Source organism: Pseudonaja textilis, chromosome 5 (genome assembly GCF_049901715.1).
Source record: "Pseudonaja textilis isolate UNSWEBS1 chromosome 5, rPseTex1.2, whole genome shotgun sequence".
Classification (NCBI taxonomy): domain Eukaryota; kingdom Metazoa; phylum Chordata; class Lepidosauria; order Squamata; family Elapidae; genus Pseudonaja; species Pseudonaja textilis.
In genome coordinates, this window is record NC_141994.1 from 54,567,944 (window position 1) to 54,593,422 (window position 25,479).

The window sequence follows — 25,479 nt, forward strand, 5'->3', positions numbered from 1 at the left end:
GATCAGAGAAGTCCTACTCTGCAATGTCAAATCCATTAAAATCACCCATTATTATGCTTAGGCCTATGCTCTCCCTTTCTCTGATCAATTTTCTGACTGATGGTTTTACAGTCCCATTGTTTAGGCTTTCTGACAATGTTCCCTCTTTGTCACCTGTGCTATATATCTTTATCCAGTCTATATGAAGGCAATTCATTTTTATTATTACACACATTTCCCCTTAGCTATTTTTGCCTCTTATTAAGATTATTCTGAACTTTTTACTCAGAGGAATAGAATATTCCCAGCACTAAATCAATTTGGCTGTGAGGCTGGAATTGTCCTAATAAAAAATGTCCACGTTGCATGGCCAAAACAAGTCAAGGTGCAACACATGTTAAAATGGACAGAGCTTTGATCACATCATCATGAATAACATCTTGACTTTACCTTCTTTTGACCAGGCATAAATCCCTGATCCTCATAATGGCTCTAGGGAGAAAATCCTTTTTAACGGATTCTATATGATACTCCCTTTGACACACAAAACAATAGCACTAATTTTATTCCTTATTTCCTTATTTTTTTTTCTTTTGGAGTAGAATGAAATGAAAGTGTTGGCTTTTATTTTTGCCAATTTTTATACAATCGTTCAATGAATCGTTGATTGGTGTTCTGGTAAAAAATAACACAAAGAGGGAGGGGATTATGTGATAAATTATCTTGCAAATGATTGAAATTAAATACTTTGCATCACTGAGCTGATTGAGGAATTCTATCTCATATCATTTGTTCAATGGTATATATGACATCCGTAGTCTCCCATCAGATGCCCCTATATATGGGTAGGTTTATTTATTTATTTACATGACTTATCAAAGGGGCTCACTAATGCCTTCCGGAGTGCGTTTTCACTTCGCCAGACTAGGTTATACAACCCTGAGATTTCCTGCACTAATCCAAACATTAATCAGGTCTACCCAGATTAGCCTTTTGAAGACTAACAAAAATGGCTTGTTGTTTGATTAATATAACAACTATTATGATTATCATTATTGATGTTTGTATCAAAATGAATTATATCCAGGAGCCACACTGTTCATGTATTGATATTGTTATTCATTTATAAATAAAAATCTAATAAAACATTAAAAAAAAGAAAAGAATGGCTGGTTCTATTGGTTCACTACTCACAATTTTGGACACAAATGCAACCAATATTTCCATGGTTCCAGTTGGTCTTTCTAGTGGGAAGTCTGAGATATCATTTGTATTCATGCATTCCCTGTGGTTTACAGTCAGTTGATTATGATCTACATATTTAGGGACCATATGTCCATGGCTGAATTATGCAAAGTGAATTTCAGGTATTAAATTCTGGGAGATGGTCCCCTTGTTCTGGAAGTACAGTATGGTCTACCATACATTTTTGATACCTTCAGATGAGTTGTCCCATTATCAGTTGCAGAATTATTCAGTGGTCAGTACAATACAATTTTATACATAGGATGGAAGCTTTTGCTACCTTAAGAATTTGTTTATACCATCCATTTAAAAATTTAAAACAAGAAAAAAAGCAAAAAGGTTGCAGTAATTATAACCCATTCAGTATCCCCTTTCCATGGTAGATACTAACAACAACAACAACAACAACAACAACAACAATAATAATAATTTTATTATGGTCATAGACCAGGAATAGACAAGAATCATCACTCTTTACAGTCGTGTTAAAAGATAGTACTACTAATAATAGTGGATAATAACATCTATGGCAGTGGTGGTTTAACCTTTTCAGCACTGAGTGCTGAAACAGGAATGTGCATGCATGTGTGCGCACACCAGAAACTGGAAGCTTAGCTTTCCGGCACACACATGCACACTGGCCACTGGTCTTCTGGTTACTAACGCATGTGCATGCGAAGACCAGCTAGCCGGTGCTCCTGCACATGCAAAGGCCAGCTGGCCAGGATGCACAGGCCTGGCAGGGGAGCTGCTCTTCCGGTTTCCGGTGCTCCCCCATGCATGAAGACTTGCTGGTTGGCAGGCATACATGCCAGAACCAGAAAGGCCAACGGCCGTCGGTGGACCATCAGCAGGCCAGAGAGATGGCTCTGCGTGCTACTTCCGGCATAGGTTTGCCATCACGGATCTATGATAATAGAATACATGGACTCAAACAGCTTGGATCATGCCTTTGTTTATGTGATTGAAGAGAGGATAAGTCTATGTGTAAATATAGATAATGATATCTATTAACTAAAACATTATATTCTTCCTATCTGTTATTATGGATAGTTTGGTATTGCCTTAGTATGCTCAATTATCACTGATCTGTTTCTAGAGTCCCCTCACTTAGGGAGTGTTTAAGATTTTATTTTTTTTGTATTTTTAAACATTTTGGAATCCCTTTAAGGCTACTCATATCTCTGCCTTGTGCATAACTGATGTCAGTTCAGCTCGACCTGCTGAATTAATATCTGTGAGTTTCTATTAGTTTCAAGTTGTTCTTTTGCTCCATCACTGGAAATTGAAGCCAGTTGTCTCCCTTTCCCCTCCCCCTCCCCAAAGTCCTTCTTTGTTCTTCAGGCCTTGGCATGCACTATGTGACTCTGGAATGTCCAAAGAGATTTGTTTTTCCACCATCAATTTACACTTTGCACACTGGTGGCATCTTGCTAATGTAGTCCAGTCCTACTGAGCATAATTTTCTAATCCACTATATCAACAGACATTATTTCATGCAGACATTCTTGACAAGATAGCCTTTTTTCCCTTTCATTTAATCTATTAATTTTTTTATTTACCAGGGCTTCTATATCACTGCCATCCAAGAGGACGGCATGGATAGCTTACATTTCTCTCCATAGAAGAGGCAGGGCTTTTTTTTCAAGGAATAATTAATATACAAATAGCAATTATAACACCTGCAGTAGCTGAGGAGCAACTAAACATCATACAACAATCCATAACTGAAAGGCTCACCAATCACACCAATTCTATTCCAAAGGGTCTCTGAAATAGCCACATGTAGATGGCTTTCTGGAAAAAAAAAACAGCTGGACACCATACACCATTCAACCTTTCAACCTGTTTTCTGCCCCTCTCAAATCAATCAACTTTCCATGAGTTCTCTGTTTGATAGGACCAGAATTTGCCATCTCAGAGCAATTGACGATTGGAACAGTCTTTCCTTCAGATAGAAAACATCCCCTTCTGTGAACTTCTAGAAAATACAAAAATGTCTCAGTGATTAAAGTGGAACACAAGGACCAGTGCAGGTGCAATTTCCCCAAGGATATTTATATCCTTTATAAAGATGAGCCGATGTAGGAGACATCATTGCTTCATTCTTGCTCTGATGAAGGCAGATGAAAACGCTTGGGGGATAAGGACAGTTCCAGCAATCCTGAAGTTTACTATTACATTAACTTTATCATTTAGAGTCAACCTACTGTGCATTCTGACAGCTTCATCCCTTAGCAGTCTCTAGCCGAAAAACCTCCAACAGAATAAAAGCTGTGCTAGCTTCAATCAATCAATCGATCGATCGATCAGCCAGAATATATCTGGAAGGGAGGTCCTTGGAGGTCTTCTAGTCCAATCCTCTGCTCAAGCAAGAGATCCTATACCAGGAGTGTCAAACTCTATTTCATTGAGGGCCAGATCAGCATTGTAGTTGTCCTCCAAGGGCTGGAGTGGGGAGAGGCATGGCCAGGGTGATCACAGATGACTAGGCATGGCCTGGGGGCATGGGCAGCTTGACGTTGCTCATGTGGGTGGTGACTATAAGGGCCGGGCAAGGTTAGGGAGGGAATCCAGGGGTTTCTGGTGGGCAAGACATTCATCCCTCAGGATGAGGTGAGGTGAGTCAGGGGGCAAGGCAGCTACAGCAGGAAGCTGTCAGCCACCACGTGCTTGCCCTCCTTTGTGTGTGTGTGTGGATGGTTTCTGCCTGTAGCTGCAGCCTGCCAGCTCCCCAGGTGCCAAGCTAGAAAGGCTGCAGTGCTGAGGTGTGTCAGGTGCACGAGAGCAGAGGCCACCCCCTCCTCACCGCCCCAATGCACCAGCCCTCAACCAGGCTGGTGGCCCACCTCTTCAGCTGATTCTTGCACTCCCTATCCTGTTGTTCATGGATTTTGGAAACCACAAACAGCAATATAGTCCCAATCCAGATGTTGTTAATATTTTACTGCAATACCCACATTTTAATATTTATATTCACTTATATAGTCAATTTGTGCACCCTCTGACTCACAATAGCTCTGAGCAGTTCTCACAAAAACAGGAGAATCATGTAACAATAAATGAAAATGCAGAAAGCAAAGGTGACAAAACTGAGCCACAAGAAAAAAACATTCCCACCCATCCCATCAGAGGCCTGAGAAAAGAGCCAGATCTTCAAGGCCTTCTGCAATGCCAATAGGGTGGGAGCCATCAGGATCTCAATGGGAACCTCATTCCAGAGAGCAGGTGCATGATAGTTAAATATAGAATAGTGTCTCTGTCTAAACTTCTTCCGTTAGATGAAACGTATCCTTCAAATTTTTATGATTCAAAAACAAAGATTAAAATTTATGGTTCGGATAAATGTATTTAAGAAATCGGATAGGGTCCCTTTGATACTGATTGAAGTTCTACATTAATCTTCTTCCACTTGATGGGTTTCAGATATGTCAGGTTTTAATTTTCAATCATCTTTTTGGGGGGGAGAAGATGAACATAGAATAGGCAAAGTTGCTATACAAAAAGAAACTAAGGTATAAGTTGCTAACTGATTAGGAAGAAATGGGCTGCTGTTCTCCAGTCCAGACAACCAAAGAGGATGGCTTTGTAATAATGGGCAAATTATCCCAAAGATGTTTTTTTTCAAGAGGCAACTGAGCTTTCTGATTTTTTCTTTGAAGATGTTTCACTTCTCATCCAAGAAGCTTCTTCAGTTCTTCAAAAAAGAAAGAAAAACAGAAAGTCCAGCTGCCTCTTGACAAAGCACCTTTGGGACAACCATGACCTGGAAGACTGAGAATCTCCATGGACAATGGGCAAATTAGAAATGTTGTCACTTTTAACTGTAGTAAGAACAGCTGAAGAGACTGGTTCAGAACTGTCCACTGTTTTTATAGTTGAAATAAGGAAGCTCGGAAAAAGGAAGCAAAGGATCAACTTATTAATTATACCAACTCAGAAAGCTCAAACTGCGCAAAGAGCTGCTGATTCAATTCTACAGAGGAATTATTGAGTCTGTCATCTGCACCTCTATAATGGTCTAGTTTGGCTCTGTAACCAAACAAGACAGACACAGACTTCAGAGGATAATTAGGACTGCAGAAAAAAACAGTTACTACCAACCTGCCTTCCATTGAGGACCTGTATACTGCACGAGTCAAAAAGAGGGCTGTGAAAATATCTGCAGACCCCTCACATCCCAGACATAAACTGTTTCAACTCCTTCCCTCAAAATGATGCTATAGAGCACTGCACACCAGAACAACTAGACACCAGGACAGTTTTCTTCCTGAACGCCATCACTCTGCTTAACAAATAATTCCCATACACTGTCAACTTATTTATTAAGACTGTATTATTATTATTCCTCTACTACTAGATTATAATAACACTTCCTAGTACCTACCTCTTCCCACTTATGACTATAACTGTGTTGCTTGTATTTTTACAATTTATATTGTTTTATTTGTTTCCTAGTATGATTTGATTGCTTAATAGTAACCTATGACTATCACTAAGTGTTGTATCTTATGATTCTTTATTATTGTATTTTATTTTTTTCTTATGTATACTGAGAGCATCTGCACCAAAGACAAATTCCTTATGTGTCCAATCACACTTGGCCAATAAAGAATTATACTCTATTCTATTTTCACCAAGAAAAAATCCTTAAATGACACCAATGGACTAGACCATTCCACTATATATAAATTCCAGTTGAGAGGAATTTTCATAGAATCCCAGCAAGTTAAGAAAAAAGTTAATTCCTCACCATGCCAGCTTTAATTTCATCAGTTCTGGTCCCTTTCCTGTACATTTCCAACAAACTGCAAATTAGATCCATATGATTTGTGGCCCTCTATAGCCAAACAAAAATTAGATTTGCCTGGGAACTAGTTTGACATACAGCACCATCTTGTGGTACCCAAGTAAGGTTATATCAGTTTTAAACACTGGGATTTTCACCTGCTTTGCAGTAGCACTGAAATGATTTGTTACTATTCATTCATTCCCAAAATGGTGAGAAAGTTGTTCTACAGTGTAAGCCAAGGGTTGCCCAAAAAAGGATCATGAACGTTAGAGCTTTGTCCTGTTTCAATGAAGGCATACTGGATTATCTGCTCTCTGAATTAATTGATTGATTTATCATATTTAGAGATCACCCACCTTCCTCACAGATAGACTCATTTACCAACTCAATTTACTAATTGCTTGCCTTGCCCTAAGACCAGAGGTGGGATTCAACAGGTTCTGACCAGTTCTGGAGAACCAGTAACAGAAATTTTGAGTAGTTTGGAGAACTACTCAAAATACCACCTCTGACTGGCCCTGCCCCCACCTATTCTCTGCTTCCTGAGTCCCAGCTGATCGGCTGAGTCTTCTTTTGTTGTCCTGCACAGGAGAATGGAGCTGGAAAGCAGGTTAGTGGGGAGGGAATAGGATTTTGCAGTAACCTTCCCCCAGGATTGGGGTGGGAATGGAGATTTTGCAGTATCCTTCCCCTGCCATACCCACCAAGCCAAGCCCACCAAGCCAAGCCATGCCCAAGCCATGGCCATAGAACCAGTAGTAAAAAAACATGAATCCTACCACTGCCTAAGACTAAAAGATTAGTAGCACTGGTTCATTCTCCAACTCCAGTACTTTGACAACAGCCAAAGACATGAGTCACTCAAGGAAACAGCAGAGCTTCTTCTGAAGTTGAAAGGGAAACTCATGAATGTTCACCATCCAGTTGTAGAGACAAATACATCTAGAACTTCAGCATTGATTGATTTTCGCTATTTAGCTATTACTCAATGGCAAAAACTCTTGAGATGATCATATAACATGTACATAAACCAGGAGTTACAGCAAAAACATCATCTGAGTAGCAGATGATGCTACCAGATTTGGGTGACAATAAAATGGAGAACCCTTAGATGGGAACAATATCTGCTTTATATAAAAGGAATTATATCAGTGACAGAAGAGCTTTATTTTTAGAATCCTGAAGGAAAAGTGAAATTAATATATTGAAATATAATAAATGTGACAATTTAAACATAAAATATTCACCTTACAAATGATTCACTTCTAACTTAATAGAATACTATAGTTTTAAAATAGTACAGGTCGAGAAGCACTCAAACTTCATAGGTCTATCATCATCTCACCTTCCCAGGACCTGTAAATTGGGAAACTGTGATAGACCTCTCTGTAACTTTTTGTGCAATATGTATATTGGACTGTAAAAAAAAAACCCAACTAACAATGTGCAAATTGTACATACCTGGTTCATTGGTTTATTACATGGTTCAGAGTGTCATGCAATTGCAGAAAATTGGGCAACCGATGATTAAATTAATCATGGATTAAATTAAAGAGCCTGATATCCTCCTATCATTTTTGGGATTCTTTGAGATAATACATAATGACACAAACTGAACTTTTAGGGACTCTTACAGTGATATAATTTCATTCAGACAGTTGTTGGTTGATTAGCAATGGGACTAGAAGAATATAGCTTCAAAGCAACAGAAAGGAGAAAATAGAGAGAGAGAGAGAGAGAGGGAGGGAGGAGGAGAGAGAGATATATATGATTTTTTCCCCCAGATAGAGGCTCATTAACTTTCGTCAACTGGTGCTTAACAGTGCAGATAAAACAAAAATGGAATAAATGTGAATTCTAATTAACATGTTTTATTGTAGGAGACAAATGCAAAATGGGTGGAGGGATCTCCCTTTGTTGTTTCTACATCTCAGAACTGAATTTTCATTAAGAATGCATGACAAACTTCAGGGAAAAACAAAGTCCAGTTGCCTTTTGAAAATGCACCTTTGGGGCAACCATGACCTGGATGACTGAGAATCTCCATAGACATGACAAACTTCAAGTATCTATGTTATTTTGCATAACAGTAAATGTTCAAACCCTCCAGATATATGTGTGGGTATGTGTATGTGTGTGTGTGTGTGTGTGTGTGTGTGTATACACACACACACACACACACAGACAGACAGACAGACAGACACACACACATATATGTTATTCAGCTTTGTTTGGGTATTTTCCCACGTCATTATAGTTGTGCTTTTAAAGTTGTAGCAACGTTTCGGCAGAATCTCATCTGCCATCATCAGGCTTCTGTATTGTGTTTGTCTGTGAGCCAGACTTTTACAGTTGTTTCAGTTTTAAATTTGGGGCTAGCCTACTGCTGTGCCAGAATAGTTTTTTTTTTCATCCTGATTGGTTGGGAGTCTTGGTCTGTTTTTATTGGTCTTGGAGTTTGCTGTGTCCTGCTTGATTGGTGTTTCTAATATCTTCTGTCTGTTTTGTGGCTTTTTTTGTGTCTTGATTGGCTGGCAACATTTTGTTCCTATATTGGAGGCCTTTAGTGAAGCTTGGCTCTGAGTAAATGGACGTCTATCATTTGTTAGGAAGCTAGATTTCATCTGGGTGCCTGGTTGGGGTGTGTTTGAGCTGGAGGTATCAGGGGGTATCTGTTTGTGCCCAGGTGTTTGCCTGGCTAGTGGTGTGGAGATTTTTTTGTTTGTAAGTGCAGGCTTCCAAATGATTGACAGTCTGGTGGAATCAACTCTTCTATTCATGCTTTCAGGACTTTTTTCAATCTCTATGGCTTCTCTGATAATTCTGTGGCTGGAGTTTTCTATAGTGGCTAGGGTTTTGGTGCCATTGAAGTTGGTGCTATGACCTGTGGCTTCCATGTGTTGGACTAGTGAGGAAGTGTGTTCCAGCTTTTTTACTGCATTTTTGTGTTCATCCAGGCGGGTACTTATTCTTCTATTGGTCTCTCCAATGTATGTGGCAGGGCATGATGCACAGGGGACTTCATATATGCCTTGGTTTTCCAGGTCAGTTTTATCTTTGGGGTTTCTAAGGATGCCTGCTATTTTTCTGTCTGTTTTGAAGGCAGTCTTGATGTGATGCCTGTGTAGTATCTTACTGATTTTGTCTGTAGTACCTCTTATGTAGGGCAGGACAGTTGTTCCATAGGTCTGTTCATCTTCTAGGTCTCCATTATGTCTCAGTGTGTTTTTGTGGATCAAGCCGGTGATTTTGCTTTTGTGGGAGCCATTGGCTGTCAGTACTTTAGTCAGGGTGCATAGTTCAGTCTTTATGTGTGTCGTGTCTGCCAGGCGTTTAGTTCTAGCAATTAGTGTTTTGGCCACAGAGTTTATCTGTGCTGGGTGGTGGTGGTCACTACCTTATTAAAATGTGAAAAGATGTGAAATCACAATACCTCATTCAGATGTATAATAACATATTACAGTACAATCCATCTCTTGTGTATTACACTCAGCAAAACGTCACAGTCAGTGTTGGATGTATATTTTGTGTATATTTGTACACAAAATTGCAAATGGAGATGTGGGTACTCTATTTTTCTTATCTTCATCTTTAAGTGCTCTGGTTTTATTGTTTTGTGAACAGTTGCTGGAGTGCATCCACAGTTTCGTTGTACTTGTACAATGACAATAAAGTTCTTCTTATATTATCTTCTTATCTTAGACACAATAATCTTCCTTACTACATTGCTCTGAATAACTACAAAGTGTTAACTGTATAACTACAAAGGATCTAACACAAAAATTGTGTTAGATCCATATTTACAGTAAATCAATTGATCGTGACTAATTTGATCAAATGATTATTAGTGAAAAATATATCCTAAAATTGTGTTCTTATATGATTTTATTCTTTATAAAAGATACAGGTTGAAATTGAATTTTGGACTTTAGCTGTAGATCTTAAAACCGGCAACTAAAAAGATGCCAGCTCATTTTTTATATATAAATTCCATCAAAGTTGATAAATGCTGATATGGGAAATTAATTTCATCTTGCCATTTTTATTTAGAATTAAACAGAAGAAAATTGAGTGAAGTTAAATGTGAGCTCAAGTGCTTCTTTAATTATCATACTCTGGTTTACCATATAATTGCAGAACTTTTTAAAACCCTAAGCCATAGGATAGACAATAGTACATACTAAAAATCTTCTTGCTTTTCAACTGGGAAAGTCATCCAACTTTAACATATTATAATTTCATCCATGTATACTACATTCTTCCTTAATTTGTACGTGCCCTTTCTTCTTATTTCTTTCCTTTTCTGAACCTCGCATTTCTGATATAAATGCAGGAGTGCAATACAGTTCTTTGGATCCCAAGACAAACATTTTAGATGAGGCCCCCAGTGCTGAAAGAATTCAGATGCTGACCCTTCCACACCCCCAGGGATGGCAACTACAGGCAGGTAGGATAAAAAGAGGATCATGCCTTTGCTTTTTTTACTCACTACCATAGCAATAATTCTCCTCCCTTTCTCAGTCATCCTCCCCTTCTGCTTGATCTCCTGCACTCCTACATTCATGTTTTAGGAAATAATACTTCATCCCATTGTCCTTGAAATGCAACAGATTCCAGTTTACATTTACAGCCAGCACAGGAACAAAGATAAAGAAAACTGCACTTAAATTAAGCACAGAAATTAAGATTGAAATGAAGTTATAAAGATAATAGAAGCTAGTCATTCTTAATATATTTTAGGTATAACAAAATCTAGAAACATTTCTGAAACAAAATCCAGTTAACTTGTGCATTCATTTTGTTACATATTTATATTTATTCCATGTATTTATATTATACCTCTAACTTTTATTGCAATACTAAAATCAATCAGGAAGGACTAAGTTCAGTAAGTTTCCTTCAAAAAAAATGGTAAGATACAGAAAATTCACTGAAATAAAAGAGATTTCCTTATAAGCCAAGAGAGGGAATGAATGACTATATGCATGACTACACAGAAGCAAACCCTCGTATTTAGTAAGACTTGATGCAATTAATCACGAGGTGCCAACTGGGGCACTTCAGTTCTCTAAACGCCTACTCTGAAGTTCAACAGAGCTTGCTCCCAGCAAAATCTTTTTGCAGACTATACCAGATTAGCCTAAAAGATGGTGGGGCTTGAATCTGGTAGCTGTTTTCTGATGAGTTAATCATTCCACATAAGTTTGTGGGGAGAGACATCATGAGGAAAAAGTTTCATCTAGTAAGCTTCATAGTAGAATGAACTTGTAAGGCTGCTGTCCTGTTGAAGGTCACAGCCTTTTTGGTTTATGCAGTTTTGATAAGTAAGCCAGTCAGCTGCATACAGGCATTCCTGTTCAGCTTTAACAAATTGATCATCAATATTTCCATCTTTTCCTGAAAAGCAAGCTAGAGAGAGCTTTCGCAAAACCACAGCACCAAACTGATAGGTCAGCTTTCTTCGAATTTTAGTTATTTCTCCCGTTCTCCCATAATTCCTCAGGGCTCTTGCCATTTTCTGGTAGGTCATGACTTTCCGGTTCCCTTTGCGTTCCCCCCACTGTTCTGCCAATTTCTCCTTGTTTTTGGAAATAAACTGGAAGACACCATTGGCTTTATCTATCCACTGGATACAGTTTGCCATGTCTGGATTATGAAGAGACTCAAGAATATATTCAAACAGTCGTAGTCTTTTCCGACCTGCCCAGAAGCAAAACGACAAGACTATCAATGGAATGGGTATATGATTTAATTTATTTTGGAATTTCAACAGGAATTAAATGAAACCTTAGCACGATTCAGTTATGAAAATTGAGATTGAGCAATTGGCTGAAGTTACTGTAAGTTAAATGCACCATGAGTCATTTTCTAGTTAACTGCACCAAAACTGGGCTCATAAGCCTTAATGTGCTTTATTTGTTTCTGATCTAGTATGACATGTAAGTTTAGTCACTGTGTTCTAATAAACCATGACTTTGAATTGTATATACATAAGGCCATTATAGCTTGCTCAATAAACAATAACTTAAACAATTGATGGTTTAATGCAAGCCATCAACACATCCAGCAAGGCTATTACAGCACAGTATATGATTAAAAATAAAAAGTGGGTTCTCAAATGTGTGTTTTATCAGACACACTCTTCTTTTAATCTGATTGGAAGCATCTTGTATTATTAGGAATGTCAAGTTTCCTTCTCGGTTCCAAAGTTCCCAAAATTCCTTGGAAGACAAAATAATTATTAACCTGGGACAATTGTCCACTGATGTAAACTGGAAACTTCTAAATATGTTAATACAGATTTCCTATAGTTCCCATTGTTGGATATTCTGGAAGCAGCAAACCCAAAATTTTTGGGAAAGTGGGTTGGGAAAGACTGATCTGAAATTCAGGAGTGATGAGGACAACCTCATCTCTGGGGGAGGAGGTTGAAGTTTCCACAATGCAAGTACCACAACAGAAAAGGCCTGCTGGTTAGAGCCTGCCAAATGCTGTTCCAACTCATTCTATTGGATCTGGTGGGACAGGCAGATACTCCATTAGGTCTTTTGTGAAGCATCTCCTTCCCTCTTCCCACTTGTATCTGAATCTCATTTTTCTTGTCACTGTGATCTGGAACTTTGATTCTTCAGCCACTTATCATTGAATGATTAACCTAAAGCAGGGGCCTTCAAACATGACAGCTTTAAGACTTGTGGACTTCAACTCCCAGAATTCCTCCTCCAGTTATGTTAGCTCAGGGATTCTGGGAGTTGAAGTCCAGAAGTCTTACACTTGGCAAGTTTGAAGACCTAAAGAGTGGTAGCTGCCAAATCCTGAGTTCTGGTCCCTTCTGTGCTAAGGAACATATAATAAGTGGAAGGGCAAGGAGGGAAGGGAGGGTAGAATTGATCAGGTTCCCTCACCTATAGTGCAAAAGGAAGGAGGATAATAACTCAGAATCAGAATGATGTACATGTGAAAATCAAGATTTTTACAAACCTCTGTTGCTTTTTTGCTGGAGAACTGTGGTATACATCTTTTCATTTTCTGGAACAGTCTTCAGGGCACAATAGCTAGCTCCAGAATACAAGTCAGTGTCATTCTTACAAACGTAGGCAATCACAATGGGAAGAAACATAACATTATAGCCATTAACCAATCAACAGGGAAGAAATAAGATAAACATAGGCAGCCAGTAAAAGCCACAATGAATGCCCAATGCATCTCGACATCATCATACAAAGTGAAAAGTGACATCACCTGTTCTACCCTGTGAATGCCCCTGGTTAATAATTACCCATTTCTTGTGATTTGGGAGAAAAGTAACAGAGTAGAGTTTGGGTAAAACATTCTAGATCAGAGGTCTCCCACCTTGGTGACTTGGCTTTGCTAGCTGGGGAATTCTGGGAGTTGAAGTCCACCAGGCTTAAAGTCACCAAGGTTGGAGACCCCTGTTCTAGATCATGCATAGAATCAGGAACAAAATCAGAAAGGTTGAGGAAGCAAAGGGAAGAAACTACAGTACTAACAAAAAATAATGTATAGGAGTCAGAATCCCCCAAGCAACCTCCAAGAGATGGATATGACTGAATGGATAATATCATCATTGTATATGATCAGATTGCTTGGGGATTATGGCTTCTCTCTTATTTTCTTCAAATCTTCCCAAAATATATTTTTAATCATAATTCATAGGGTTCGACTGTGTGCAAGATACATGTTGGTTGAAAGTAAGGATTAAAACTTGTTTCTGTTCCTTTTATGGTTCTATGCCTGGATCAATAATATTCAGGTTTTATGAATGATCTTATAAGCACAATATGGTGCTTTTAAGCAACCCTTTTACTGATATCTAGATGAAATTTATCTTCAGGCAGTCAAGGATAAATTGGAACCCCATTTACACAATAAATTAATATGACTTCTTGTGATAAGAGAATTTTATAGTCCCTTAATTAGGACCATACTGAACTTTTAGGCATATTAACAGAGAAGTAGCTTCTACAGAGTGCAATAAGATTTATTATCAAAGTAGGATTCATAAGGTTACACTCTTGGTAATTCTCCTCTTGTCATCACTAATGATAAAGCCTCCCATAAATTTCTAAATACCAAACAGAGTGGCAATATTTTTGAAACTTAAACTGTACTTTAAAAAAAAGATATCAAAGCAATACAAAGCTTAAAAAATTAAATTAATAAATTAAATTAAATTATTAATCCCTTGTAAATTTTAATGTTTCACTTACTGTTGTATTATTCCAGTTATATGTTGTTTCTCCAGTGAAAGACTCAGACAAGTTATTCACATTTGTTTGGAAAAGATTGTGATGCCAAGTCAGATAGTTTTTGTAATCTCCTAAGGAAATAAATGACTAGAATATGTGAGAAGGAAAAATGAAGGAAAGGAAATCAAAATAATCCACAGAAGACTGGAATCCTGTTTTAAGCCCAGTTATATTTTTTCCTCAGTCATGTGAGTAAAACACATTTGCCAGAGGCATTTTATTTTACCTATGTGGAAAATGTAGGGTTAACTTAAAGAAAAGTCAAATCTGAGGACAGACAGATGTTTCTTGCCCAATTGTGAGCATGGTTGGAAAAAGTGGGGTCTGCAAACATCTTTTCTGCAATTCTGAGCCCCTTCATAGTGGTTGAGGTTTTTTAAAAATGGACTTTTTGATATATTTGGGGAACCTGGGGGGATTATGGGAGAAAATAGCACCTTATAGAAACTGAAGCCTAATTTACTTCTTTTACCCCTTAATACCCCTGAGTCCTTACTCCAAGCAACTGAGTCCAGCCCCATTCACATAGGGCAGGGATCTCCAAAGTTGGCAACTTTAAGATTCATGGACTTCAACTCCCAGGATTCCTCAGCTAGCCATGCTGGCTGGGCAATTCTGGGAGTTGAAGTCCACAAGTCTTAAAGTTGCCAACTTTGGAGACTCCTGACATAGGGCTATGTCCTTTGAGTCTATTTGTTTATTTATTATATATTTAAGCTATCACAATCATGGAACACTGGGTAGTTTACAAGTCTAATGTCCATTAATGACGGACTGACTGATTGACTGACTTACTATGTGCCATCAAGTCAGTGCTGTCTCTGAGTTGACCATATCAATCCAGGCTAGGTCTCCAAGGTCCAGGATCCTGGCTAGGTCTTCCAATAAAGCACCCATTTCCCCAGAGTTTGTTTGAGCCTGCTTGTGAGAGGTTAACATGGTCAGATTGAGCCTGATCTCTAGTGGTAAACTGTTCTACCATGAGTGGGAAGTTACAAAGAAGCTTTTTTTTTTCTTCCTGTAGCCATCAAGCATGAAGAATCAGGATCACATGTATGTTACAATTCAGAAGATTTATTGTTCAACCCCATACATAAGAATCTGGTTAAGTAGCAATCAGCACTAAATTGATGCTAGATAACAGAATTCAAGAGGGGCTGGACTTGTAGCATTTGTGGACATGTAGAAATAGCAATAGCACTTAGACTTATATACTGCTTTTCAGTGCTTTACAGCCCTCTCTAAGTGGTTTACAGAGTCAGCATATTGCCCCCAACAATCTATGTCCTCATTTTACCAACCTTGGAAGGATGGAAGGCCAAGTCAACTTTGAGCCTGGTGAGATCTGAACTGCCAAATTGCAGGCAGACGGCAGTCACAACAGAAGTAGCCTGCAGTACTGCATTCTAACTATTGCGCCCCTGTGGCTCATAACTCATGTAACAATTCTAGGCTAAGTTCTCTCTTGAGTCCACCCCTAGGGACTACCTGCTGTTCTCCTATAGTAGCCCTTTGAGTCTCTTGAAGTGGGATACTTTGGATGTATAGAGTAAATATCCCAAGTCTTTAAGTAGTGGGTAACGCAATAGATAGCAAATATTGATCTACTCTGAAGATCATCTACCGGACAACAAATTGATTAAAAAAAGAATTCCCTGAATTCTCTCTATATGTCCTGTTTTGCCCTTAATGTGATTTATCAAGTATTTTATGTTGAATGTATTAGATTTTTAAAAATTATATTTGCACAAACCTCTATAAATATCCATACACATTCATTCAGAAATGTAGAAACTAATTATAATAAAACCAGTGAATTGACCTTGTTGTTTCATTTTTACCTGGCATATAATTGTTGGTGCCATCAGAATGTTGCTGTAATACCTCCAAGGCATCTTCAAGAGCTTGTCCAAATAAGTCTTGGCCTGTAAAACTCTGCAACCATAAACATTGGTTTGATTTGGTTTGCCTCTGGGCAGTGGAAAGGAAGCAAGAGCCAGGATAATTAAATGGAACATTGGAACACAGACTTGGGTATCTGAGCCTTCATAAAGGAAAGATTGTGTCCCCCTTTGCTCTCCCCTGAGTCACATAATACAGTATAAATTAGCAATGTTGGTTCAGCTAATTTGGATGCCCCCTTGGTGGATGAGTAAAGGATTTCTGGAAGTTGCAGTCCCAAATAGTCAGGCTGAAAAAAATTGAACCATGTGACCCCAGACTGATATAACTAAGCTTTTGGGAACCATCCTTCTCCAATCCTATTTTCTGCCCAAATGATAAGAAGGTTAAAACAGATATTCTCTATCTACTCATTAGCTGAGTGTGTTAGAAGGAGCTTTTCTTTTTGCAGACTGTGAATGAATGTCCTTTTGAATATTTCTTGGTGCATAACCAGTAGATACTCAGAGCTCATTCTCATATATGTTCAGTGAACAGCTAGCAGAAATAGCTGGCCCTGATTGCTCTGACAGATTTTCCTGAAAAGGGCCACAGCCAACTCGCCACGGCAATTCACTATGGACCAGCTCATCACAGCCAACTCTCCATGGAATAAAAGTTGCATAATAACAAAAAAAAAAAAAGAGAGAGAGAAATAGAATCATTAAGGAAAGGATGCAAAAAGAGGGACAAAATGAAATGTAAATGACAAAAAATAAAATATTTTAAAAATCATTTTAAATAATGAAATGAAATTGTTGAATTTTCCTGTGACAAGTTTTCCCATAGCGAATTGTTACATGGAAAGTTGGCTGCGGCAAGCTGCCCACGGTGAATTGACAGTAGGGAGTTGGCCATGGCAAGTTGTCCCCTTCCGTTTTGCATTACTTTTACATAGCTCTTAAAGACACAAGATGTGTCTTCCCCACTAGGGAAAATGCATGAAGCCCCAGGTTGGACTTCAAGTACATTGGCTACCAAAAATGAGCACAGAGTAATGTTTGGAAAACTGAAATGTACCATAGATTTAATTAGCCATTTAACTACAAGACATCTTTTATCATTACAATGTCCTTATTCTTCATTCATTTTATAACTAATATTTACTTGCCTATCTAATATTAGTCCAGTTATAAAATCAATTTGGAATGTATGCAAGTTAGGTAGACATTATATATTTATTAATTATTGTTGGATTAATATTCTACTTTTTTCTTTGGATCTTGAGATGACAAGCGTAGTATTCTCTCCTCCTGTTTTCTGATACTAACAAACATTTTTGGGCTGGGAAATAGTAAATTACAGGCCCAGATCACCTACTGAGATTCCATGGATGAAGGTAGATCCAAATGTGAATTGTACTGGTTCTAACTCATACTCCTTTATAAATGATTCTTAGATACAAATGGATAATTGTCCTCAAACAAGACATTAAGAGTTTGTACTTACCATTCTAAAATCCCAAATCAAATCTTCAAGCCTGTGAGAGAGATCAAACAGCATAATTTATTAAAGTAGTGCTTCATTTTTCCAGATGTCATACAGAAATTATATATTGTGAACTTAGACTGAATTCCTGATATTAGGGGCACTTATTAAAAATTCAGGCTGTAAACTTATTCATCAGTGTATTCCCCAAAGTAGTTTTTGGCAACAGAGGCAAATTACTTCTATTAAGAAGCTGGTGGTTCAAATTAATCAAAATCAGATAGGATTAATATTAGCAAATGATTAGCCTGTTAATTACTTATTTACTTTGTCACATTTTTAGTTCTTATGGTATGTAACCATTTCTCTCTATAGATATACGTACACTAGAATCCTTTAACCTTTATGTTGAAATAAAATGAAAATATTTGCACTACAGGGTTTAAACATAAATATTTTAAAAACACAGCATCATTTGAGCATTGTGTTATTTTTCCCCCCACCAACTTTTTAATTGATGCAGTGCTTATAGCATCTATCCCACATTTGGAGAGACACATATGTTTTCAGTATTTGGTGTTTGTCCTTTGAAACAGGTTTTAAAAAAAAACTCTTAAGTTTTCAACCACATACTTAGAAAGGCAAAAGAAAATAAATAAATAAATAAAAAGAACATATACAGAACCATATCTGGAATTCTATAGATTCTGGAATAATCTACTTAAATTTATGAGTGAAAGGAATGAAACAATGAAATATGATATTATAAATACATTTTGATTTCATGGCCGCAGTTGGGATAAATATGCACTGAATGCCTTGTGTAGGTTTGAGCTGCTCCAAAAAGCTTTGCAAATATTAAAGTTTTGAAAAGCAGCCGTAATTCAGCCTTGGAAGGAAGAGCATGGCATTCTTGTACAACCATCAGGATGTCCAGAGGGGGAAGAGGAAATTTTATTTAAAAAGGTCAGGATTATGGTTGCAATTGCCAACTTGACATTTTTACATCTGCCTCACAAACACACAACTAACACCCCTGAGACGGTACTAGTAAGATGGTACACATTTCAAAAATGACTTGGAAGTCATTTTTGGTTAAATTTCCTCCCTACTTTGTTATTCATTAAAACACATAATTTTCTTCTGAAACTGAAGAAAGATGCTTTAAAGAGTTGCATTAACAAGGTATCATAGCTTTAAAAGGCTGCTGATATAAAAAAGCGGCAGCATGTTTTCAAGCTTGCACAGAAGTCTAATAAACAAGAGGCAGCATTGATGAGAAGCAGAAGGAGGGTATGTTCATGTGGGGTCCAAGGAAGTCCTTTCAAATCATTTTTGAAGATCGAACAGCCCTAAGCCTTCATGCCTTTAGTGTTCCATTAAGTTGTGACCATAATTCATAAAGATAAACTGATGTTTGCTACCAGAGTTTTGTGTGGAAGTTGTCCAGATGTTCCTCCAAATAAAGTAAAATAATATTAAATGCCACATTTTTCAAGCAATTGCCTCTAAAACAATATCCACCAAACAAGCGGCATTCAGATGATTCCTCTACAACTCAACTAGTTCTTCCTGCTTATATCAAACTGAACTTAGAGATACCAGCTGTTAATGGTTTGTTACCACAAACAAGACCCTTGTGTTAATTTTTATTTGGAGCTAAGCCATTAGCTGTCCAGGTTACAGGAGACAAGTTGACAGATGAACACCGGGAAAATCAGCTCTAGCTTCAACTCCCGGTATCCTGAAGCAACTGTTAGAGCTTACATAATTACTGGCATTGACATATAACTTCTTGCTGTCCCTTTACACTGGGACAGCACATGCTATTTGTAATGAGCCGCCGTTAATACCTGTGCCATTATTATCCCAAGAAATGCCATGCATTTTGAACTAACCACCCTTTTAAATGAATCCCATCATTAAAAAAATAGGTAGAATAAGGCTAAGAAATTGGTCTCCTCCAGGTGCAATAAATTATAATTCTCATGTTTCCTTATCATTTTGCCCATACTGGCTGAGATGATGGAGCTGGTCTCAGTCTAATAGGGGACATCTGGGATGGTCTGGCACTCTAGCTCCAATCATCCAGTGTTATTACACCTTTGGTTATACCCACTAAAATATATTTTTCTCTAACCTGGAATCAGTCTTGTACATACCTGTCAATCTCTTTCCATGCACTCACCTGGAGACTTCTAGAAGGAAGCGGAAATAGGACTAAAGCTAAAAGAGTGGATTTTTTTTTAAAGCAGCTTGCTAAGGAATACCTGCTTTGATGGAACAGGGATTGCTAACAGCTACAGAAGTCAATCAGTAGAGGGGCTGTATTATGTAGACAGTTTTAGGGAAGTATTCCATTTGGGGATTTCTTTGCAAATAAAAGATGTGGTACAGTACTGATGTATAAAGATCGCCTTTACATAGACAAAAGCAGTGAGAAAAAAGGAAGTTCCTTAAAGTTACAGAGAGGGCAACCATCTGGGTAAAATGGACACTTTTGTTGAAAACAAAACAACTGGAATAAGTTATTTCCAAACAGTTATTTGGAAATAACTGTTTTAAACCAGGTAAAACTTCAAAACCACTCCATCGCAGATTTTTAACAATGACAAACTATCCAGTCATTGAAAGGTTTCAAGCAATCTCAAAAAGACTCAACAAACATACTAAGTTTTTACACATTACAATTGTTAATTCATAAACTAATCATATTCTGTCTTACATGTACATATGTGCATGTACATAACTAAAATAGTTTTTCTTCCCTCTTTTGAATCTTACATCAGTCTAGATCAGGGCTGTCAAACTCCCGGCCCACAGGCTGGATGCATCATACGCTGCCAATGCCCACCCCGGTTCAGCAAAGTGGATAAAAGTTGTGATATGTCACCTGACAATGTGACGCTGTGAGTTTGACACCTCTGATCTAAATATACTAATGCATCTGATGAAGTGAGCTTCAGCTTACAAACACTTATGCCTTTTAATACAATTCGTTAGTCAGAGAAGATGCTACCAGATTCCTGATCGATTAAGTCAGCTTTCCTCCTGTAATGTAAAACTTTTAGGAAAACCAAGGGCTAAGATTTAATCAGACAAGAGATATGAACTGTAGACTGAACTATATTTTTGTTAACATTGTGCAAAATTGTAGCTAAGAATCTATTAACTGGCTTCATATATAATGTCAAACTAGGAGCCCTTTCAGGGTTTGGATTACAGCTCCCAGGGTGGTTGGGCTAACACAAATTGAAATCCTAAACAATTGGAAAGCACCAAGGTGTTTACTTTGACATGAAGCGTGATTTATAAATTCCGTGGATGGGTTTTCAAAGAAATTAACTTATTCTCATTGCTTGATTAAAACTTGGGGAAATCTGTTTTAGGCATGGTCCATTTTATTATTCTTGACTGGAGATATCACTTAACAATATGGAGACATTAGAACAGTAATTACAGCGGACTTGTCAATGCTTGTAAATGATGATGGAATGATTCTGTGACATGACAGAGGGCACTGGTAGGGGAAATGGCCAGTGGTGGGATTCACATTATTTTACTACCGGTTCTGTGGATGTGGCTTGGTGGGTGTGGCAGGGAAAAGGATACTGTAAAATCTCCAGTCAGAGGTGGTATTTGCCGGTTCTCTGAACTATTCAAAATTTCCGCTACCGGTCTCCAGAACTGGTCAGAACCTGCTGAATGCCACCTCTGGAAATGGCCAAGGCCAAGCCAATGGGAAGCATCCTGATGTCCATTCGTTTCAATAAAGACATTAAGGAAATACTTTAGTTTCTCCCATTCATAGAATTAAATTTTAATTTTTTTCTGGAAAAAGGAAGAGGAAAGGAGTAGAAATGTATCAGTCTGAAAAGAAATTACTATAAGAGAGTTATCCTATCAGGGAGCTGGGCAGCATATATATTTAATAAACAAATTAAATAAAAAATAAAGGGAGGGGTTTTTGTTTTGTTTTGCTATTTTTTTACAACCTGCTATCAGCTGAAGTAGAGTTGTTTTTAATCATTATTAAAAAGGATAATACTTCAAAATTCTATTGAACAAGGCTCTGGTCATCGAAGTCTGAACAAAAATGCTTTCAAGACACCAGTGTTTTTATCCTTAGCTTCCACATAAACAATTGACCTACAACTTTCTTAATTTCTGCTGACCTCTAAGATCGAAAAGTTGTAGGGAGCAAATCAATGCCTCCTCCTCTCCAGTTGACCAAGAGAAGAGTACAAAAAAGATGATTTATATCCCCCTTTCTGAGCAATGAAGGTTCCCACATCTTCGTATTATACAAAAGGAAAATAAATTATATTATTAGCGCCTTTCCACAAGTAACATTTTTCTATCTATATAGCTTGTGCATTTATTGGATGAAAAGTGTGTATTGGATGTGTGTGTGTGTGTGTGTGTGTGTATGTATATGTGTGTGTATGTATGTATGTATGTATGTATGTATGTATGTATAGAAACTATGGCAGTGTCCTCAGCCTTCAAAAATAAATATTTAGGGTGGAATCGACATAACTCATGTGGGTCCTCAAATGATGTAGAAAAGGGTTGTCAAACTCAATTTCATTGAGGGCTGCATCAGGGTGGGCAGGGGGGCGTGGCCGGGGGGGCATGGCCAGGTCGACATCACTTGTGTTGAGGACACCTGTGGTGGCCCGAGTGCTCTGCCGGTGAAAATGGGCTCCCAAGCTCCTTTTCAGCTGTGACGGCCTCCTGCAACCCTCTGCCAGTGAAAACAGAGTTGGGAGTGCTATCCATGGCTGTCTCAACTCCATTTTCAGTTGTGACGGCCTCCTGCAACCTTCTTTCAGCGAAAATGGAGCTCCGCTTTCACTGGCAGAGGCACTGTTGGCTGCTCCTTCACGGTTTTCAGGGAGGCCCCGTAGGCCACATCTAAGCATCCGCAGGCTGGATGTGGCCCCCGGGCCTTGAGTTTGACACCCCGATGTAGAATAAAGTTTGCAAGGTTGACCACTACTTTTTTGCCGTAACAGCTTTACATACTCTTCAACATCATGTTTTACTTATATGATGCTGATTAATCTCACATAGATTCTATATGCATTTATGGCAAATGGAAAGATTGTTATATAAAAATGAGCCTCTATCCTTAAAAACATAGCTGTGTAAAGTGATTTGAAGAACACCTAGTGAAACAAACTCTACTTTACACCTGCTGGTTGGACCATGAAAATAATCATATATCCTGAAATTCCATTCTGATATTTTGAGGACCATAATACTGAAAACCTATTAGTCAGAACTGATGCAAAAGCAAATTCAATAAACAGTAAGCTCTACAATAAGAAATAGAAGACATGTTCAGTCCAAAATGCAGAAAATGTCATTAATTAAATTGAATTCTAATCTAAATGTGACATAAACTTACTTCAACTATGGAACATTAAAAGGACTTTTTTTGTGCACCAGACACAAACATATAGAGCCTTTGTAGTAACTATGGTTAGGGAAATTCTTGTATGCAGGATGTCCGTCTTAAAGACTTACTTGTGGTTGGGGATTAAATCAGCAAATATTGTTATTAGTAAGAAGCATTCCATCCTACAAAGTATGCTTCATCAGCAGTTTGGAAGGTTCCCCTAAATAATTTTGTAGTTCTGCAAACTGGTGGTTCCCATACATTTCTTCCATATGGATAATGCTGCTTGGATAACAGAAAAAAATCACATTTTAGGAATGTCTTAGTTTATGCACTATGTTTAGTGGTAGTTGATTTTCACTCTAATTCGTTTTGCGGTATATAATAACCTGATTTGTACATAAAGCCTGGTTTATAAACCAAGGTGAATGGTCTCACATTGACCATAATAAAATTTGTTTGTATATGTTGTAAGCAGAGGTGGTATTTAGCAGGTTCTGACCAGTTCTGGAGAATCGGTAGCGGAAATTTTGAGTAGGTTGGAGAACCAGCAAATACCACCTCTGACTGGAGATTTTACTGTATCCTTCCCCTGCCATGTCCACCAAACCACGCCCACAGAACTGGTAGCAAAATTTTTTGAATCCCACCACTGGTTGTAAGCCAGACCCAAACATTACAGCTTAGCATGATGTATGATGTATGATGTGGTGGTGGGGTTCAATTTTTTTTACTACTGGTTCTGTGGGTGTGGCTTGGTGGGTGTGGCATGGCTTTGTGGGCATGGAAGGGGAAGGATACTATAAAATCCCCATTCCCTCACCACCCCACTAACCTGCTTCCCAGCTCCGTTCTCCTGTGCAGGGCAACCAAAGAAGACCCAGCCAATCAGCTGGGACTCTGGAGGCAGAAAATAGTCAAGGTGGTTTTTGCCGATTCTCCAAACTACTCAAAATTTCTGCTACTGGTTCTCCAGAACTGGTCAGAACCTGCTGAATACTACCTCTGGTATGAACTCAGCTATTGACCTGTATCGTTTCAGATGTGCACAAAGCTCTTTCTCTTAATGTACAGGTAGCCCTTGTCTTATGACTACAAAATTTCTGTTGCTAATTGAGACAGTTGTTAAGTAAGTTTTGCCCCATTTTATGATTTTTCTTGCCACAGTTGTTAAATGAATCTGACTTCTCCGTTGACTTTGGTTGTTGGAAGGCTGAAAAAGTTGATCACATTACCTCGCAGGACATCATAAATATTAATCAATTGAGAAGAATCTGAATTTTGATCAAGTGACCTTGGGGTTGCTGTAAGGGTAATGAATGTGAAAAATGGTCATAAGTTACTTTTTTCAGTGTCGCTATAACTTTGAACAGTCACTGTTGCAAGCGGAGGAATAACTGTATATTTCTTTTTAATAAGAAATTCCACCCTATATAGAACTTGCATATGTGGTTTGGCAAAGGCAAATATATTTCTAGATATAATACAAATATATCTAGGTGTGTATGTTTACACAACACATGCATGTGTGCACCTTTGGATGCATTATGCAAAGCCCTAGCTGAAGAAGGTCCTAACATCTGGAATCAGGGGTGGGATACTACCGGTTTGGGCATACCGGTAGCTTCGAAGAACAGCTGTCATAGAACTGGTTTGGTATGACTTGCTCCAAGGATCTTCAGTCGGGCTCTCCCACCCGCCCATGCTCCTAGGTACTTTTTATCCTCTCAGCTGTTCGGCACGGCAGAGTGGATTGCCCTGCTAAACAGCTGAGAGGTGCAGTGGTTTAACTTTAATCCTAGGACATATGCGCACAAAGTGCACAATCACTGAACTAGTTGTTATGCCAGTAGCATCCCATCCCTGCCTGGAATGATGAAAAGAAAAAGGACAATCAACAACCAGGTAGATAAACTCCATTATAGGAAATGCGTCATTGGAAATGTTGAAGAGCCAGATCATCATGGAGAAAAGATGAGGGACAGATCATGGAGAAAATCTATCTAGGTGGTTGCTGAGAACTGATACCAACCTAGTGGTACATAATCAATTAATCATAATCAATTAATATTATTGCAACATAGGCATTAGATAGTATCTAACTTTTGACATATTAAGAATTACAATTTGGCGGCAACTTTTGAAGAGCTTATTTTAGCCATGATAATAGATGTTTAAAGTCTGGACTAAGAAGACATTTCCTTATAATTAAGAATGTGAAGCCCAGATATTTGATTTATCATGTTTTAAAGTACTCTCCATGTAAAACCCAGAGTTTTGTTCAATTTAGCAATACAAGTATGGAAATGAAGCTATAGGTATAGTTATGAACGGAAGAATGCCTAAAATGTATAATTCAAAGTAGGAACTGGTATCATCTAAGATGTTGTAAATCAATATGAATATAGGGCTCATAGGTT

General features: G+C 38.1%; 1 protein-coding gene across 1 annotated transcript; it reads right to left on the reverse strand.

Moving 5' to 3' along the window:
- Positions 1-10,850: 10,850 nt before the first annotated feature.
- Positions 10,851-15,091, reverse strand: SPIC (Spi-C transcription factor). Its single transcript, XM_087935494.1, has 4 exons — positions 15,082-15,091; positions 14,248-14,357; positions 12,998-13,100; positions 10,851-11,716 (listed from the first exon to the last, which is right to left on the reverse strand). Exons 1-4 carry the CDS (start codon positions 15,089-15,091, stop codon positions 11,256-11,258), a joined length of 684 nt encoding a protein of 227 aa, XP_087791620.1. The 3' UTR covers positions 10,851-11,255.
- Positions 15,092-25,479: the final 10,388 nt, after the last annotated feature.

Bases quoted from the DNA above. Each gene is read 5' to 3' on its own strand.
- SPIC (XM_087935494.1), bottom strand. The intron at 13,101-14,247 runs GTAAGTGAAACA...TACGTTTGTAAG, and splicing joins ATAACTGGAATAATACAACA to AATGACACTGACTTGTATTC. The intron at 11,717-12,997 runs GTTTGTAAAAAT...GCTTCTGGGCAG, and splicing joins CCAGCAAAAAAGCAACAGAG to GTCGGAAAAGACTACGACTG.